The sequence below is a fragment of the Chrysoperla carnea genome, chromosome 4 (genome assembly GCF_905475395.1).
Source record: "Chrysoperla carnea chromosome 4, inChrCarn1.1, whole genome shotgun sequence".
Classification (NCBI taxonomy): Eukaryota; Metazoa; Arthropoda; class Insecta; order Neuroptera; family Chrysopidae; genus Chrysoperla; species Chrysoperla carnea.
The window spans coordinates 55,339,864-55,361,831 of record NC_058340.1 but is presented as its reverse complement, the minus strand read 5'-3'; the positions used below and the strand labels follow the sequence as shown (position 1 = coordinate 55,361,831).

Genomic DNA, 21,968 nt, shown 5'->3' with positions numbered 1-21,968 from the left:
TAATGTACACGTCATGCTCTTTTATTTGATACCCCACTTAGGTATATTTGTAAATATTCGATAATTCCTTCCCACTTTCTCGCTACACCTTTCTACCCTCCGAAGGTTAAAAGTAGATAAAAACAATAGATCTTTGAAGCTGGTTGTATATCGTGTCAATATTTGAGCTTAATCGATGCACAATTTTTTTTTTTTGAAGCATATCCCTTTCAACCCCTATTTCAACCCCTTACTCTACTATAATATGGATGTATTATACATAAAAACCTTCCTCTTGGATCACTCTATCTAATAAAAAAAAACCGCATCAAAATCCGTTGCGTAATTTCAAAGATTTAAGCATACAAAGGGTTTTTGAAGCATATCCCTTTCAATCCCTATTTCAACCTCTTACTCTACTATAATTTGGATGTATTATACATAAAAACCATCCTCTTGAATCACTCTATCTATTAAAAAAAACCGCATCAAAATCCGTTGCGTAGTTTCAAAGATTTAAGCGTACAAAGGGACATAGGGACATAGGGACATAGGGACAGAAAAAGCGACTTTGTTTTATAATATGTAGTGAAGTTAAAAGTTACTCGTTCTGCACACTGGTGGTTTCTTGTATGTACAATTTATACTTTTCCAAGTATCTAACAAATTGTGATGTTGGCCAATTAGCTTCGATCAGGATATTCGAATAATTTTATCACCTTATTCGGACACTAAAAATAATTATCAAAAAGGATTCAGGCATGCTCAAAATTAATTTTTCCGTTGAAAAAAGCAAAATTTTTATTTACTTTGCACAAGTATTAAAAATATGGTCAATAAAATCAAATTAGACATCTAAGTGATTCTTATGCCAGTAGTAAAATTCCCAATTTATTTTAATCAAATAAAATCTTTATGAATTTACTCAACGCCTCTCATTGTTCACTTTTTAAACTGTTTCTAAGATTATTGAAATGACAACAAAATTACGTCAAATACAAAAATAATTAGAAATTACCCAACATTATAACCCGGTCAATTTAAACAAAAAATGAGAGTGAAGTTACATAAAGTCCCAACAAGCTGAATTTTTGTGAAGTTGTTCAAAACATAATTATAAACAATGTCTGGAAGTTCCCCATCATTCCCCTGTAAGGAAAAAATTTAATTCAAGGTCAAAGGTCAAAAAAATGAGTTTTTCGCGATTTTCAGCAAAACGGTACGTTTTATCATAAAAGTACCTCAGACAAAAATTGTAGATTATAAAATTATCTATAAAAAATGTATCAATACTTTTTTTCTTACGAGCCACCGTTTCTGAGATATAACGATTCTAAAAGTTATAAAAGTTGTTATCGTCATAATATGCATGAGTACGCCACGTTTATACATCTAGGGTTGTAAAATTTTATATAATATATATATATATATATATATTATATAAAATATATATATATATATATATATATATATATATATATATATAGTTTATCGTTTCTCAAAAAAGTTGATATAGTATGGTTTTATGGAAAATGGAAAAATGAGTCTTTACCCGGTTGGAATGGTTTTATTGAACGTTTAACAAATAATCATACGAATTATTCTAAATCTCAAATTTCATTCTTGCCATTTATTTACCAACCAGCCAGTAACTATAATACTATCTATACGACTTTACTTTGTGCATTAGAGAATGCAAAACGGTATGGCCACACTGTATGCATCGTGACTTTCGTCCAGCCCCTGTATGCTAAAGCTCGAGAAATTGTATCAGCCGCACCTCAGGGCTCTGAATTATCAAAAATCATCATCAGACTTGGAGGATTTCATTTACTGATGTCTTTTATGGGGGCAATTGGTCATATTATGCAAGGAAGCGGCATAAAAGAAGTACTAGCAGAGATCTATGCGTCAAAATCATTAGAAAAAATGCTGAATGGTCATGCTTACGCAAGAGCTGTTCGAGCTCATACACTACTTCAGCTTAGTTTGGCAATTATAATATTAAAAGAAGTTGAAATGAATGACATAATGGATGCAGATCTAATCGTAAATATCGAGCATATATTAGGTAATACTCTTTCATACAATGATATTGAAAATGACGATGAGGTATCTGGAGCTTTACTTGATAAATTTAATCAAAAACTAAAAGAATATGAGGAACGGGGACCAACTGCAAAACTTTGGATTCAATATTTTTGTATGGTTTCCATTGCTAAAGAATTCCTAAGAGCTGAGCGTATGGGGGATTGAAAAGCTCATTTAAACTGCGTCAAAGAAATGCTCCTAAAAAAACTACCTGTTTAGATCTACCTGTTTACATCGATATGCATGTTTCGTTAAAAATACTAAAAATAAAAAACAAGTTCAATTAGCTTGTCTTCCTCCAACCTCAGTTGCTGCTCACCAACATCTTCTTCGAGTATATTACCAAGTTCAAGTGTGGCTTGGTTATCAGCTAGACCCTACAGACTGGGGTTGGAAGTTGGTCAACAATATATTAGAGCCAGTTCAAACTTTAATTCCACCTGCGCCGGAAAAACTGCTGAACACTATTTTTTGCAACTGCAAAAAGGGATGCAGTGCTAAATGTGGTTGCAAAAAAGTCGGACTGTCTTGTTCTTTGGCGTGCACAAATTGTCAAGGCCGGTCGTGCTCTAATATTGAATCACAAACAATGGAGGATTCGTTTGACTCCGACGAAGTATCATGCGATACATCGCTATTGACGCAATTTACTTGCATCCAAAATGAAGATGAAGAAGAAGCAGGAGAAGAAGAACAAGAAGAAGATCAAGAAGAAGAACAAGAATTTGAAACTTACGAATAAGACGAATAAACTTCAACACTTTTTTTTCATTTACATCGCTTTTATCTTTCCCAATCTTTGAAAATTTCCGTTATTTTGCAATAGTTTTACATTAAACAGGATCACAACTGACCCGTGGAGTAGGCCTACTGGGGAAACCACGTTAACAAAAACGCGCTAAGTACACTACCTCATAGGTGGCGTGGAAACGTGTGCATATTATGACGATAACAACTTTTATAACTTTTAGAATCGTTATATCTCAGAAACGGTGGCTCGTAAGAAAAAAAGTATTGATACATTTTTTATAGATAATTTTGTGATCTACAATTTTTGTCTGAGGTACTTTTATGATAAAACGTACCGTTTTGCTGAAAATCGCGAAAAACTCATTTTTTTTACCTTTGACCTTGAATTAAATTTTTTCCTTACAGGGGAATGATGGGGAACTTCTAGACATTGTTTGTAATTATGTTTTGAACAACTTCACAGAAATTCAGCTTGTTGGGACTTTATGTAACTTCGAATGTTTAAATTGACCGGGTTATTACATCATTTTTGATTTATTTAAATTCATAAGAAAAAAAAAAATAAAAAAAAACATAAAATTTAACAAATAAAAAGAGACAATAAGACGAATTTTTTATTTTTTATCTGATTTGTGGTAAAAAAATATGCATGAATTTCGCAATTTAAAAAAATTTGTTTATTTTTATGCTAATTTATACAAATGATTTTCCAAAAATTATTTACACGTTATAGTTTCTTTTGGATAGATGATACCAAGAAAAACCCTCAAATGTTCCTTGAGTTTTATACAAGTTGATTTAAAAAAGTTTTCCATACAATTATTCCCAAAATAAAATGGAAAATAAAACAAATGAAAACAATCAATTTCCTGCGAATTAATTGTTGAAATATCCTGTATAGAAAGTGTTGATAACCCGAACTTTTTTTTAATAAATTAGAAGAATTTTTAAAAAGTCAACTCAATTATGGTTGACTTATTTGGTTTTCAAAAATTTCGAAAGTATTTACAGAATTTTTTTTTTCGACAACCTTTATCAAAATGACTAGTTCAAGATACCTGCAAATTTCAACTCCCTATCTTTTATACGCAGACGCAGAGGTATGAGGTGGAAGATGACAGAACGACTAGAAGATATTGATTCTGCTGATGATCTTTGCATTATGTCACATAATATCAATGACATTAAAGGCAAAATAAACGACCTAGTCGAAGAAGGTAACAAGATGGGACTGAAAATCAACGAAGGAAAAACCAAAGACTTGAGAATAAACAACACCAACAACGAAGATCTTATCATTAACAACCAACCAATAGAGCGTGTACGACAGTTCCAATACCTCGGAAGTATTGTTTCTGAAAACGGCGGCACTGATGAAGATGTAGAACAAAGAATCAGAAAAGCCAAGGCAGCGTTTGCGCAACTTCGACCCATCTGGAGATCACACCAACTCAGAAGACACACTAAATTGAAAATATTCGAGACTAATGTCAAAAGTGTTCTTCTGTATGGATGTCAAACCTGGAAAGTCTCGCAAAGCATCAACAGACAACTGCAAGTCTTTATCAACAGCTGTCTCAGACACATCCTCAACATTTATTGGCCCAACACGATTTCCAATGAAAACCTGCTGGACACCTGTCACTAAACTCCAGTAGCACACACCATCAAGCAACGAAAATATGGTTGGATTGGTCACACACTCAGGCGAAACAACAGCATTGCCAAAGAAGCACTTGAGTGGAACCCCCAAGGAAAAAGAAGGGTAGGCTGACCTCGTCATACCTGGCGAAGAACCCTGGAGCAAGAAATTACTGAAGAAGGCAAATCCTGGAGAGAAGTCAAGTCCATGGCACAGAATCGAGTTCGTTGGCGAGCATTTGTTGAGGCCCTACGTCCCCCTCGGGATCATAGGACATAAATATATATATAAAATATATCTTTTATACTTTTGTAGAAAACGGACACTAAAGTTTTATCCTAATTTGCGCCCTCACGGATAAAGACTAAAATATATTCGTAGGTTTGACCATTTTCTATATCATCTTGCGAGGTCCTTTATATGAGAGTAGTGAGGGCCTGGAGGTGGTGGCCACACTGGTCTCATTGTTAATGCACCCCTAATTCCTTCATTCTAAAAAATTCAATTCATTCAATTTTATATTACGTCCTACAATACAAAATTCAATATTTTTTAAAACATCCATTGCCGTGTCTAGAAATGGAAATTTTGGTCTAGATAGCATCATGAAATGAAATGAAAGCCCCAAAAATCAAATGAAAAAAATTGTTATATTATCAGGAAATCCGACAGAAATGAAATATAATCTCCCCAATAAAATATAAACTTGTTTTTTGTTATTGTATACAATTTTTGTTTTGTTATCAAAATACAATGGACTGATCGTGGATGGCGATGATGCTTCAAACAAAAAAATTGTTTATTTTTCTGTAATCAAAAAAAAAAAAAAAAATGTATTTAAAAAAAGGGTCCTACAATTTGAACAACTCAGCACTATCATCGAATTGTTGTTTTTGTATCTCTTTCATATAATATACAAAGTGGTGCAAACGAACGTTTTACTAGTCTAGTCGACAAGATCAAATTGGTGAAATATAGAAATACTAATCGTAAAAATACGTGTGATAGTTCGTTGGATTCAGAACGATGTCTAGAAAAATTGGCCAGATGCGTTTTTCAGCACATAAAAATTGCAAAATTTATAATCAATTTAAGATGAAAAAAAAGCATTTCCTTTTTCGCCAATACTTCATAAAATATAAATATTTAAGGAGATATAATCGAATCTATGAATTAAAAGAAAATTTCTTTGCATTTGCTTTAAATATATATTACAAACACATTGTAATTTCAAACACATTGTAACGTTATTTCTAATCCATATGTGATTGTGACAACCACACGAAGATAGTTGTTATTAAATTACAGTGAGTTTGAAATGAACTTATTGATCATTTTTATAATATATAGCATGTTTGTGTACATTTATATATAAACCATCAGTAATCAGTAGCGCAGTCGATACAGCAGTGGACTTAATCAATAGCAGTCCGATTAATTTTTTTGTTTAAATTAACCTAATAACCGCTCATGTGGTTGTGACAATTACAACATTTTTTGTTATAATATTTATTAGTGGTAGAACCAATCGAAAAAGATTGTTTAAAACTATGTTGCATTTCAAAAAACAATATTTGAAATTTGCTGGACAGAATATTACTTTCACACAAACAACTCATGCGTTTGTGTCAACTTCACCACTCAACCCCGTACGGTAGTTATCTCGTACGTATCACATTCGTCGCCCCATTAGCCATATTTGATCTCGCGATGAGGTTGATACAACTTCATATCGGTTGATATTAAAAATTTTTTTTTCAGTTTAGTATGCAATATATGAACGTTTAAAATTTCTTATTAAAGAAAGAGGACGATATAGTTTAGTGACGTCATTGTCCGATATCACCATAGAGATTAAATATACAAGTTTGTTTTGCTAAAAGGATATGGACAGCAATCTTTGAATGCTTATAACTTATTCGTTTTTGATTTATTTTAATTTCACTTTAAAATTTTGTTACGGTATCAAGTCTAATTTTACATTTTTATGAGTAATATGGCAAATTCGACATCAGGCAAACTACCGTATACTAACATTCGAAAAAAAAACTCTAGAAAAATCACCGTTTTCTTTTGGTTTATCACATAGAATTTTATTACTAATTACTATTAAAAGAAAATTTGGTAATCAAATTCGTATTTTTTACAAATAAAAAGAAATAATAAAGAAATTCAAACCGAACGTTCATTTTGCTCCACCCTGTAGTTAGTATCCTTTATTCAAATATACATACTGTACGGTGCAGTGTTAGGTTTTAGAAATATAGCAGCGGGTGCAACTATTTGAAAAATAAGGGGTCTTTTGACTCAAATAAAAAAAGGGGTGATACTCCTGCGTGTTGTGCACATCACATTGTGTTTCACCACCCTATGTTTTCTAATCAGATATGTAATTATAAATTTCGTAGGTTATGTACGATTTTTTTTGTCTATTTATTTTTTGGCATCGTTATATATTTGTTTCTAGGCAAATATTCTACGAAGGTGACCCAAACCCTTGCTCATTAGTTGAATTTTTACAACAAATTATAACAAATGATGCAATATTTTTGTCGAAGTTTTGCAGGTTTCGACATTATCGGCGAAATAAATTTTTTTAACAAATTTTTGAATTCCGAGGATTAAGTACAGACGATCAATCATAGATAGTGGCTTAACTTTGACGTTACTGTGCTATCGAGATCTAAAACAATCAAGCTAGAGTAGTTTGGTACCAAATAACTGAACTGTTGTGTGCGTGGTCATGGTAGGGACGATAAAATCGATGCCAGCGCTTCCAGTGAAAAATTTTGGCGTTAAGAAAGGCTGTTATAACTAATTTGCAATTCTTTAGATGTAAATGTTATAGTAAATTTGAAATTAAAATTATTGAAAAATAACAATAAATTAAACTTAATGCATTAAAAATTGAGAAAATAAGGAATCAAATTGCACAAATATTATTTTTTAAATGTAAATTATCATAATTATTTATTTAAATTTGTTAGACAATCAATAATATTAAATTTTCGAAGTAAGCTATAAATGCAATCCATACAATTATATTAATAAAGTAGTGTATTGTTACCATGGAAACGCCTCCAATAAAACTCATGCACGGGGCGAATAGGGATATACAGGAGATTAAAAAATTTCGACTAAGGAATTAAGGTTATTGAGGTTCTATTTTATACACAAGCAGTATGCCTCAGAAGTCCTTAACTTATAGAAAAAAGTAAGCAAAAGTTGTTCGTATTCTCATAGACACTTTGAATTATAAATTTTCTTGAATCATTATTTATAAAAACAATTCAAAAATGATAGCTTTAACTAAACTTTTACTCGCTTCAATACTGATAAACTACGTATGAAAAAAAAAACGCTTTCAAACATAGTAAAGATAATTTTGTCAAATTTAACACATTACAACAATTATCCTAAACAATTAGTTAAAAAAAAACCGAATTAGATTATATTGGAAGTATTTAGACAACTGGATTTACATAATATCCAAATAAAGCATAAAAATAAAAAGTGAAATAATAAAATTGAAAAATAACAAGGGCGTTGCTATAACAAAACGCAAAAAAAAATCATTAAAAATTATCCAATTAAAATAATTAATTCCGTGTATATCCTAAACAATATAAAAATTTATTCGGGAAAAAAATAAAAAGAGGTCTAGGATCATTCGTAGTATTTGACAATTATTTGAGAGCTAAATTGAAGATCGTGCTTGACAACTTTATTCTTTACGAAAATTTTCATAGTAGCGGACTTCCAGAAGCCTGAAACATTTTAATTGACCTTAAAATTGATAATTATACTTTGTGAACAATCTCTATATATTATAAATGCAAAAGTAAGCATGTTTGTTTGTTTGTTTGTTTGTGACACTTTCACGCTTAAACTAGCGAATGGTTTTTAATGAAACTGTAAAGTAATACAGCTCATACTTCAGAATAACACATGAGATATAATTTATAAAGATATATTAATAAAATATATATACCATACATATATTTTACCTGTGTGAAACAATCCTTACCATTATTTCAAGTGTTATAGAAAGGGGATAAGCGAGAGCAATCTTTATCAATCCTTACTTTTAAACCCAGCGGAGCGGGTGGTTATCACTCTAGTATTCAAATAAATAAGAAGATAATTGAATAACAAGTTTAAAAATTATTTTGCCGTGGATACTACAAAAGAACCCCGGACACATGTATATGGAAAATAGTTTTCGTAAATGACGCCAGAATTTGGGAAAATATTCTTCTCATTTTGATTAAATGTCTCAATGGGCACAGATTTCGCCAACGTGTGTTTTTTGAGATATTCTATGGCAAATTCCCGCATGTCATTGAATTTCAAGAGGTGCTATATCAAATGCAATCGTTTTAATTCACGCCTGGAACGGTGTTAGGAATAAATCGGTTTCTGCCAAAATATCAGATGAGGTTATCAGGGCCGAAACTACAATAAGGAAATCGGGGCAATGCCGATAGTTGACTTTCTCTAAATTAAAGTTGATCAAATACTTTTTGCGTAGCTCAATGGGACAAAATAAACTCAGTAATTTGACCATAGTGTCTATCAAAAATCAAAAATTTCCAACCATTATGTAAAGTTTGTCAAATACTACACGTGACCCTGGATCAAAAGAATAAAAATTGTAAAATTTTCCATTACTCATGGTAAAAAAAATAAATTTTTTTAAAAAGTGGTATGTAAATATATGAAACATTAATATAATTTTTGGGTAGCTCTGATATATACGTATAAAATTTCCCCTCTTTCATTTTTCAAACATACAGGGGTGATGTGATAATTTAAAAAAGCTAGGGAGGTTTTTTTTTATTTTTTAATACATGATGACGTATTTTTTTACTTACAAGACAGGGATAGCATGACACCAAAAAAAAAAAAACTAAACGAAATTTTATATGAAAATACACGTAATTCATTTTATAATCATAATGGGATTTAAAAACTCCGATGTTTGTGTGGTACAGTCATCGACAATATATAAAAAAAAAAAACGCAGAGACCGTTCAAAACATTTTAAACTGAACATTTGGTTTTTTTTTTTATTTTGGAAAAAAGAAAGATTGTTAACTTTATATACGAGTAGTTCTACAAAATAGGGAATTTTCAACGTCGCAACTAAAATATCATTACAAATGTGTTACCAATAAAAATAATTTTGATTCAATGGGTAAACGTGGCTCCGAGTCCGTCAGACTTCTGTATCTAAAATACGAGTAAAACAGTGGCATCTTAACCAGTGACAACCAAAAATACGAGTAAGACAGAGAGTCAACATTTTTTTTCTACCTATCTCATTCTGGTAAGAGAAACTGAGATAGGTAGAAGAGTCGTATACCCGTCTCGCTTCCTCCTCTATGAGCAATGCGAACTTGGATAAAGAGACACACAATAAAGTTTATGGCACACAATAAAGTTGAATGGTGACTTCGACTTAAAATAACTCGCCCATGCCTGATTTAAATTACGAAATTCTCAGAAACCGGCAGAGTCCCTCGAACAAAATCTAATCAAAAATGTAATGTGATTTATTTACTACGACATTAAGGGCATAAAATTAACCAAAATACTAAAGTTTATCATTTTTTCTTGCCTGAAACCTTAGTATTTTAGAATCAAATTTATTAAAACAACAATTGAAAACAAACAATTGGCTGAGTTAATTGTTGATATACCATGTATAGACAATGTTGATTATGTAATCCTTTGTTTTTTACGTCATGTAAGTAAAGAAAGATAGTCACTCTTACAAAGCCACATATACATAACTGATATTATCATATAATACATACTATATTATTTGTGAGACTAATTTGCGCCTTCACGGGTGATGTTTACGAAAAAATGTTTCAAACAAAATATGTTCCCTTTTTTATAAGGAACATTTTTTATGTTTAAACTTTTGTTCTATCTCTAACGGTTTGGACTCAAGACCCAATTGACCTATGTTGCTCATAAACGAGCTCGATGTCACTTTTTACGTCCTGAGCATGCTATATAAATTTCAGCCGAATATCTCTTGAGTTATCGTGTCTACAAACGAACAGGCAGACGACCGGAAATGGACTAATTAGGTGATTTTATTTACCTGTACCAAAATTTTGTTCGTAGCATCAATATTTTTAAGAGTTACAAACTTGGGGCTAAACGAAATTTTAATGAAAACCTAAAATTAACGAAGAAAAAATATTATTAAAGTGCCTACTTAAGATGCTGGAACCTAAAAGTACTACAGTGTTGGCACCATACTAAAGTATTTTTACAATCAAAAACAGTAAATAATATGTTTTTTTCCATTCATGATACACTTTTTCATGGAATCAACCACACTCAATTTCAAAACTAGAATGAAAAAAAAAATGTCCAACCGAAATCAAATTCACTTTCTTCCCTTATTTGTAGAACAACCCATAAACAAAAACAATCAAACAAATCCTCTTCTGTCAATGTATAAAGTACAGCAAAAATAAGATCTTATAATTAGTGATTACACACTTAAAAAGACCTTCTAAAACCGCCTACAACAAAACTAACAAAAATATTGAAAATAACAAAAATATACAATTTTTTTTTAACAGCAAAAACAAATCCAAAAAAGTTTTTCTGCTCGATAAAAAAAGCATTTACGTAATAAATGAATAAACTATTAAGAATGTATCATTCATTTTTGTGATGGTAAACGAGTTTTTTTTATTTAAAATTTTATTTTTAGTGACAAAAAAATGACTATATATGCAAAATCATATACAATTTTTTTTTGTTTTTAATTAGAGCATTTTATAACAAACTATATGTACCCATACATATAGGGGAAAATGGGGCACAGTGTAACACTAAGCACACTAAAACAACCGTAATATTTCGTATCGTAGTCCAAGGAAATTTCAGAATAAATTACAAAATTATTAAGGTATCACGCTGTCATTTTTAAGTTGACACACATTGCTTGGTTGTTGTAAAGATATTGATTTATAATATAATTCGTTTGCGATAAATATTCTTTTTTCCTATTAATTGGAGCAGATTTCCACTAATATCATTTTCTTGAAAAGGCTCGAATCATGCGGATTTTTTAATAAATTTTTTCTTTAGGTAACAAAAAATAATATTAACTGGTTGTTGAAATAACAAAACATTTAAAATCCGAAACAAGTCATTTTCCAATTTTAAAAGAAGAAGCGTTAATACCAGAAACTATTATAACAAGTAAAAACAAACAATTGACTGAATTAACTGTTGAAACACCATGTATAGACAGTGTTAATTACTTTATCACATTACACATACATACATGTCACACATATATCACTGATATTCCCATATATTAAAAACTATACAATTTACGCATAAATTTTCGCTCTCACGGGTAAACAGTGATGTTTACGAAAAAATGTTTTAAACAAAAGTTGTTTATTTTTTTATAAGAAACATTTTTTACATTTAAAGTTTTGTTCTATCTCTAACGGTTTACAAGCTGAGTCCTACGGACCAAAGACCCAATAGACCTATGTTGCTCATTTACGAACTTGACTTCACTTTTTACCTCCTCATGACGCAATAAAAAAAAATTTCAGCTTGATATCTCTTTTCGTTTTTTAGTAATCGTGATGAGAGACGGACAGACGACAGACAGACAACCGGAAATGGGCTAATTAGGTTATTTTATGAACACCTATACCAAAATTTTGTTCATTGCATCAATATTTTTAAGAATTACAAACTTGGGACTAAACTTAGTATACCTTGCATATTACATTATATGCATGGTATAAAAATCCTAATATTTAATATAGTGCTGCAAGTTTTTAAACATAATCAATATTTTACTTTTAAAAGTCCAAAAATACTAATTTGTTTGAGTATATAGCCCCATCTTCCTCTACTGTTAATACATAGATATATAATACACATATAGAGACGAAGGCACATGTATTTTGCTTTACATGTACATGTAAAAGTTCAGAACACACCCTATTTTAATTAAAAACGATTTAGCTTCACAGAATTGAATTATCCGACCCACTAGTCACTAAAAAATCAATACACTTCGTAATTATTTTTCTTTTTTTAAAAGCGGAACGTCGGTCGTTCGGTTTTTTAACTACATCCAATCCAACCAATAAAATATATAAAAATGTTTTGTATTTTTATTTATTATTATTTTTTTTGAATATAAAAATACATATTCATTATACAATTTATTTATTAAAATTTTTGTATTTTTACTTTATTATTTAAACTGATTTGAATTTTTGAATGTATTATTTTTTTACTTGATATACAAACTACGATGTATTATATAATATAGACTTTGTATTTCCGATATGAAGTTTTCATTGGATCTTGGAGTTGGTAAAAGAATACGAGATCATTGGCTACTTTTAGGTGATGTGAGCACTGAATTAATTTACTGAATAGAAAAAATTGCCATTTTTTCTTTAAAATACATATATTAGATGTCTGTCAGAACTTCTCGAACAGTATAAATCACTTGGATGGGCGCAGTTAAAATATCTCACCTCCTTATGATATAATTAGAACTCCATATTCATAGCCCCCCACCCTTTTCTTAACTGCGTTAGGTGTTGAATGAACGAACCTTTAAAGGTAGTGTATATGTCGCAGTGAACTAGCTTAAATAGCCAAGCCTTTTTACTAAACGGTGCCGTTTAACTAGCGGCCTGAACGATATTCAGCCATGCAGTCAAATCACTTGGAATAACGATAACGTTTAATTGCTTGCTTAATTGAAAACATATTTTTATTACGAAATTAAAATTTTTACATTTATTTCAAAATTTTTTGTGATACTGAATATACTTAAGTCAAAGTCTCTCATACCTTCTTTAGTAAACGGCGCCTTTACAAAGGCTTTTTACTAAACGTTCAACAAGCGACCTGAATTAGTCATTTAAATTAAGTTCCACTTTCCGCCACCTGGCGCTGAAACTCACACACTGTCAATATGGCGTTGGTAAACAACAAAATTGTTGGTGTTTTCACAGTTTGGTTGCATTAGCGCAAAAAAAAAAATACAATGGAAGAGTGTAGGGATAAGAATTAAGTATCGTACTATTAAAAGCTGGTTTTTACGGCAAGAGTTTCGACACTCGAATAAAAACTATGTCAACGAAATTTCAGAAAAAAAAAACCAAATTTTATTGAGAGAAGCTGTGGCAAGTCAGTCACCATAGGGATTCCAAAAATGTAGTTGCAAACCTGCTGTGAATCAGTGTCGCAATAATAGAGTGCTTGTTTTAAATATAAAGTTCTTTGCGGATCCAAATAGCATGGAAGTTTAATTTGCAATTAACAAATAGTATTTTAATTACTTACATGTGTACTTTGTTTTTGAGTTACGCTATTTGATCTCACGATTACCAAATAACAATATGTTATATTTTAAATTACAAAAATAAACAATTTCTAATGTCAGATATTTCATTTATTTTTTTTTTTTGTTAAATGGTCACCCTATTGTATTAATGGCCTAAGCATCAACCAGCCCGTTCATTAAATGTTGTATTAGACACTATGGCTGAATATCAATCCTTATTCCCAGACCGCTAGTTGAACGATGCCGTTTAGTAAAAAGAAGAGTTAATTGTTGAAATACCATGTATAAACAGTGTTGATTACACTCTCACAATACACATACATACATATCACACATACATAACTGATAATCCCATATTAATACATATTATAAAATTTGCATCTAATATGTGTCCTTGTGAGTAAACAGTGATGTTTACAAAAAAATGTTTCAAACAAAAGTTGTTTATTTTTTTATAAGGAATATTTTTTACCTTTAAACTCTTGTTCTATCTTTAACGGTTTACAAGATGGGTCCTACGGATCCAAGACCCAATTGACCTATGATGCTCATTTACGAACTCGACCTCACTTTTTACGTCCTGAGTGAGCTGTAAAAATTTCAGCTTTTTATCTTTTTTCGTTTTTGAGTTATCGAGTTGACAGACGGACGGGCGGACGGACAACCGAAAATGGACTAATTATATTTTTAAGCGTTACAAACTTCAGACTAAACTTAATATACTATGTATATTTCATATACATGGTATAAAAATGGAAGTGCAAATCTTCAGCAAGAATTGAAGCCTAGCAGGATATATTTAAAAAAGACAATTTTAATCGGTAATTTTTGTGTGATCGATTGAATAACCTTAAACAATTACTTCAAAAACAAATCATTTCAATATTTTTTTTAACATTATTGGTATTTTATTTGATAAAAAGGGGAAAACCACCATGAAGGTTTTTTAAAAATATCTTTCACTTTATACATTTATTGTGTAAAGAAATCGAAAAAAAAATTATTGCAAAACTATTTTTGTTATTAGTTTTGAAAAATTATTCCATTGGAAAATTTTTAATGGAATTTTAAACTTTGACTATAGCTGTGAGTGACAGCTGTTTTGCGAGAAGTGTTATAAACAAACACATTCATATACATACATGAATATTGGCTGTGTTCACAAAATAAACATTATAAGACAATCAGGGCAGGAACTACAATAGCAATAGGGCAACCGGGAAGTGCCCCAGGGCCCCCAGCTTGATAATGTAGATACTATTTGTTTTCGACTCTCGATACTGTTGATTAAATTAAAATTTAACGCATCCTAAGCGTTTGCTATATCAATTACTTCGAACTTCACTTCAATTGATATACGTCAAATATGTATCTAAATCTAAGCATGTAAGTTAAGTATGGATAAGTATGGCATGTTTTTGTCAATCAAGGTAATTTTTAACTAAAAAATTATCCGTAATTGTGAGAGTATGTATATGACAACAAGACTATTGTGAGAGTATGTATATGACAACAAGACTACAGTACAACACGTGGTGTATCAGATATGATGATACCACATACATACAAGATGGTACACAAATATCAATACAATTATAAAAAATTTAATAAAAAATACCTTTTTAGGGACAAGATTTAATTGTACTAAAAAGTTATACTATGGGTAACCGAAACATGACTATATGTAAAAGCTGGACTCGTTCAATTTAAAATATCAAGGATAATTCGGAGCGTCTCAAGCTTTTACAAATAATCATGAATGAGAACCCCATACAAAAAATTTGTTTCTACTTTTTAGTACAATAAAATCTTGTAAATTTTTTATTTAAAACTAAAAAACTTTGTGTATTAAATGTGGTGGAAGCGATGGGAAAATCAGGTTATACCATAAAAATGACTTGTTATCCAATTTACATATGCATGCAAAATTTCAGCGAAAGTGAATAAAAGCTTGTAAAATCACAAATATTTAACATGGTATGTTAACACAATCGGAAAAAGCTATTGAAGCAGGTGAAAATCAAGAAAAATGCTTTTTGCATTAGAAAAATTGGTTAGAGAGATGACAACGTTTTCGAAAGTGAGTTTTAAGGCGTCTGAAATTCAAATATTCCTTTTCTTATTGAAATTAGATTGGAATGAAGTACATCTTGAAAATAAGTCAGGGAATAGGGGATCGGACTAAATTTTTTTTATCACTTCGGATGAAGAATTCTCATTTCACGAATAGAAAAGTGAAGTAAGTTTTTAAAAATCTTTAAAATTTAAAATTCCTAATAAGCAAAGAGGAAGATACACACTAGTGACGTCATACGTGGGTATCATCATAGAGCTTACATATAAAACTTTGTTTTCTTAAAAGAAGATAGGCAACCTTTGAATACAAACTTGAATTGCTTATAATTTCTTCTTTTTTAAATCAATTTTAATTTCAAATTTTGTCATGGTAACAACTCTAGTTTTACATTTTTATAGGTAATGGTGGGCAATTCGACATCAGGATTATCCTCTATTAACTTGAATTGAATACCCAAGTGTTTATGTACAGTATTCATATACTTGGTATCCTGAAGTTTTCACGTGAACGAATATTTAAAAATAACTGAAAAAGGATTGGAAGTCATAAAAATGTCAAATATACTTCTAGGCTATTTTTATTTACTCTTCTAATTGATATCAGACAAATTTTTCATCGAAACGTGGCCGGATTTAGCTAGTATATTAATATACTACACCTTTTCAAAAATTTCAAAAATAAAGTTATCTTGCAGAGGATGTTCTATAGACCTTTTCATTTTAAAAAGTCGGGCAGTTTGTTAAAAAACTAATTTGATAAAATGAATTGCAAATATCTTGTATCTTTATCCAACTTATTACTGTCTGTCCGAAACAATAATGAATCGTAATTGAAATGAAAGGATCTATTAATAATTTTTAAGTTTTCGCTTCTGTCGACAGTTTCCATAACTGCCTATTATATTTTATTTTATTGGAATATCTAACGCGGTGATAGCAACGGAAAAACTGTCTGGCACTCATTTATTTTCAATTATCTTAAAATGATTTTTAAGCTAACAATTTGCACACCTTTCTACTTCTTTTTTTAAAAACTTTGTCGAAAGCACAAAAATGTAGTAAGTTTACATAACATTCGTAATTATATATATTTGTAAATATATGAAGTTAGAATTCATCAAAGGAAAATGAAGGAAAATTACCAGGCACAAATATACGTTTTTCTAAACGGCAACGTTTTCAAACAAATTGTGAAAATTCTATATAAACTGCTTATATTTGTATAATACACAATATTGTTTGCTATTTGACGTCATATAGTCGATATATACATAATATATGTCATTATAAATTACATAACAAAAACAAAAATAGCTTGAATAATACATTAATCAAAGTCTCATTACCTAATTTAATTTTATTGATTTTATAATTGTTTTTTCAAAAAAAAATATCCTCACAGTAGTTCAAAACACACAATTATTCAAAAATCTATGTGTGTTCAATATACATGCATGCAGTAACTTAGCATTAACATTAACAAACAGGTGCAAGGTAGCAAGTAAATTACACAAATTTTATCTACAGTATATCTGTTGCAAACAATTAACTTAATTAGGCGTTTAATTAACAACCAAGCCTTTTTAAAAACTATCGGCCTGAATTTATTCAGTCATTCAATTAAACAACTAGGTAAATGATTTGAATCGATAACGTTTAACTACTTGCCTAGTCTAGTCATTTAAATTTAACTCCACTTCCTGCCACCTGGCGCTGAAACTTACACACTGTCAATATGGCGTCGGCAAGCAAGAATATAACTGAGTGTAGTGTCAAAAATAATGTGACTTTAGCTGTAGCGGGCTGAGGCTGTTTAAATTTTATAAGCAAAATTTCGATCGAAAACATGTTAAGTATGACGAACAACATCAAGGAAGGTTTGTTTTGTGTACATAACCTAAATTTGTTTGACATATTAATTATGTATTCTATAGACATATATTAATTATAGAGCGCTGTCATCCTCTTACAGTATGAATGGCTTTACGCATCAACCAGCCAATTCATTAAATGTTGTATTAGACATTTATATTAGACATAGAGAAATCTTTCATTAAATTAATTAACTGGCATTGGGTTTAAAAGTCGTTGAATAGTTCAGAAGTAAAAGGCTTAATCAAAGTGGCGATCGGAATGGTATTACGTAGTTCCCTAAATTAACTCTTCTTGAACTTCAGTTACATTTATCCTTTGGGTAATACAACAAAAACCTCCTAAACCTTTTTTAAGTCATGAAATTATATAAAATGTTTTTTTAATACTCTTGAGCTAAAAAGCTGAGATCATGAGAACAATTCGTTATCCTTAATTTATAATAAAATTATTGAAATAAACTAAATTAAACAAAATGAAAAACATGATTTTATTATTAAATCTGACGCCAGTTGTCTGGACTTCAAGATATTGGCGAAAGAATCATATCTTCTGCCTTGAAAATAAGAACAAGTTTAGTTCTCAAAAAAAGATAACTATTTATAATTATTTAATTAAGAATATTTGTGGTTATGGTTTGCAGATTTGATAAAATATGTTATAACTGGACACAATTATACGAAAATTAATACCACAATTTTCGCTGCTTGTCAGTGAAAATATACAAGAATAGACTTCTGATTGAGTAAGATATAAAACTGTTATGTAAAAAGTCATTTAAGGCGTTTTTCAATTTGATGCAATCTTAACGAGATATAGAAGGTCGTTAATTATTGTTAATTATTTTGATAATTTCTCAATTACTTAAAGCAGCTAAATTCGTGAAACGGTTTTTCTTAAAAAAAAAAAGGAAATTTTGTCATCCTCTGTGGAATGAGATATTAAAAATAAAAATGTGCATAGTTATCATGCTGGAGGCTTGCATTATTTTTAATAAATTATAAAAGTTTAAAAACCAACACAATTATGGCGGCCTTAGTTTTCGAAAGTATTTTTTTAGAACTATTTTTCGAGAATCTTTCATAGAATTACTAGTTGAATACCTCGAATAATTTTGAATGTAGACTAAAATAATGAAAAAATTAAAAATTCGAATTTTGTCATGAACCGATTTATGGGTATAAAAAAATATTCTAAGTAACTTTTACCAATAATTTTTTTCGATGTCTCTAACCATCTCTAACGCTAAGCAAAATATTAAAAATCGATCATACTTTTCAGTAGGCTGTGTTTAAAGTTCATGTAACCCATCACTCTGTGTGGCTGTGCATAATTTAAAATCGATATTCCTATAAATAACGAAAATATAAGGACGTCTTCTTCGTTAATGTGACACACTGAACATGGATTTTCCAGGAAAGTTAATCCTAAAAAAAATTACTATCGCTAAAAAATAAAAGCATTCCTTTCAATATACCTCAGTATTTTTAGTTTCATATGTTAAAATGTGCAAATTTTGGCACCTGGAAGCTGCAAATTTTTTATCGCAATGACAGAGGCTGATTAACCATAAGGTAAAGTAGCCACATGTCTACAGGTGCGAGGCTACAAAGGGGCACACGCGTGGAGGTTTTTAATCAAACATAAAATTAACCAAAGCCCTGGAACTATTATTAATCAAAGAATATGAAAAGGACACAACGAGGATACGGTAGAGAAACATCACAGCAGATGAATCTGCTGAAGATCTTCATTACTTGGTTGGAAAACAATCAGATTGACAATATAACTAATAATTATTATGGGCAGACTTTTGTGGTTGAACTTCAAAAGAGGCGAGAATTGTACAGCAATTTTCACAGTAAATTTTCGTTCTTAAGCCATTTGACTAATTTGAACACTGAAGACGTTCAAAATAGAGCAAGTAGAACTGCGTATTCTGGTGATTTTCTACATAAATGTCCCGAATAACGCTATTTTACAGGTTTTAAGAAATAAATAATTTGAAACTAACAAAAAGTACAGTCGCAAAATTCCTTAATCCTCCTCTGCGCAAGAGATATTTAAACATTCCTTACGTGTTTAAAGGTTTAAGATTATTATAAGTTCCTTGAGAACTACATAAATTATTTAAATATCATAGGCCTTTGATTCATCAGCAAAATTTGAGAAAATACTTATTTTTAGATTTAAAATTTTTTCGGGTAGTTCTCCAACGTAACTACACTACTCATACTTCAAAATAATACTGTCCTTGTTACCGGATTTAAAAAACCGGTTAACAATTTTAGCCAGCGCTCGATAATACCATAGATATAATAGATAAATAAATTATACCAATAATTTTCCGGATACAATAAATAAATTTCCATACATACTGACAAACAACCTCAATAGTCGAATACATCAACTACAACGCGAAATGCATCATTATGTCTACACCAGCCAATATTAAATCAAATAAGAAAAACGTCTGAGAAATAGACGCGTATTATTTTTACTCTGTTCCCGTAGTCAAAGAATCAAAGTATAAAGAGAAAATTTTTTACATATTTTTAGAAATTTACAAAAGTACAATGACATCGGCAATAATGTGACCTACATTAAAATAAAATAAAAAAATATTTCTCAAATAAAAATATATTTAGATGAAAAAAACCAGTATTTCTAGAGTTTTATAAAAAAAAATTGAAATTTTTGTTTTGTTTCTCAAGATTCCTAAATTAAAACAAACAAACAAATTTTATTTGTTTGTTTAGAGTTGTTAGGGGGGATCAAATAAAAACACAATAGTTTTTTTGCTTATTTTTTTTTTCTTTTTTGTAAAATTTCTATAAAAAATCCGAAAATGCGTCTAACCTGATTTTATGTCATAAACTTTTATTGTATTACCATATGCAAAACTTTCTAAAATACAATCACTGATTAATGCAATAATTGGTAATTAGTTTTTTTTATAAATAAAAACATTTTTTTAATTACTTCTTTCAAAAATATTCAATAAATTTAAAAAAACAAGGTTGATTAGACATTTGGTTACATCGAAGCAAGAGGAAGTTGTATAGCTAATTAACCAGACCCAGGTTTTGATAATTAATCCAAAAAAATTAAAGTAAACTTTAAAAAATTTTATAAAAACTTACATGTTCGACGTTAATTTCGCCTTTATACATAAATTCCACTAAACATTTAATGTCAACGAACTTGACATCTTTCATAATTAAAATTGGATCCTTTTCTTCGTACTGTGATAAAATTGTATCAAAATATGTGGAACATGCTGATAATACCATTTTATGGGCCTTAATTGTCCTTCCCTCACAAGCTAATGTCACATCACAAAACGCTTGTCTCTCCAATAATTGTGAGAACATCGTTTGTAGGTTAGAATGATGGTATTTCCATCGAAGACAATATTGTTGAGGCAACATTTTGAGGCAAATTTTTTTTTCTAGTTCGAAAATAATTTTGAATAAATTTTTTTTTTTTTTTTTTGGAACACAAAAATTCACTTAACGCACACACATGAATAAAAACGCTCGGAATCAACCAATTCACTAATGTAAACAAATAAAAAATGTAAAAATTTTGGTTAAAAAACGCACTACATAAGTAAATGAGTCACACAAATTGCCCTGAAACTCAAAACAGAATTTTAAAAATAATCAATATCAAAACACCAAAAAACTAATCAAAACAATAAACACAGCGTCGTTTTCTTATATTAATAATAATTTTTTAATTTTCAAAAAAATTATTGAATTGATTTTTTAAAAATAAATATTATTTGTTCAAGTTCACATGATTAAATATAAAATACGATGCCACTGTTGTTAATTTCCGAAATTTTGAAACGGCGTACTGTACAAGTTCAGTCATTTGGAAAATTCCAACAAAAAATGTGTTCCTATTAGTTTTTTATGAGTCAGCGAGCCAATCGCAGCTCACGTAAGACCCCTATAAAATATGTATGTATAATAGTAACTAACATTAGGCGCTGGGCCGAGCCTTTAAAAGCTAAGACAAATCAATACTTCGTGGCTGGCTTGTGGTCCATCTTAATACTTGTACCCCGTGTGTACCTTTTTCATCCCCTTCATATTTTGTGGGCCATAACTTTAATTTATTATGGGAGGGGTCATTTTTATGCAACTCCACTTTTTCAACATGGCACATACGGACGAAATTAAGACA

The 21,968-nt window shown here is 30.1% G+C and overlaps 1 protein-coding gene across 1 annotated transcript in view; it reads right to left on the bottom strand.

Annotated features, from left to right (window-relative positions):
• LOC123297477 (protein tramtrack, alpha isoform-like) overlaps positions 1-21,329 on the bottom strand; it is a 49,466-nt gene extending 28,137 nt beyond the window's left edge. The window contains exon 1 of the mRNA XM_044879148.1: positions 20,918-21,329. Within this exon, the coding sequence (XP_044735083.1) occupies positions 20,918-21,205 (288 nt within the window). The 5' untranslated portion in view covers positions 21,206-21,329. The remainder of the gene's footprint in view (positions 1-20,917) is intronic.
• Between the last annotated feature and the right edge of the window lie 639 nt (positions 21,330-21,968).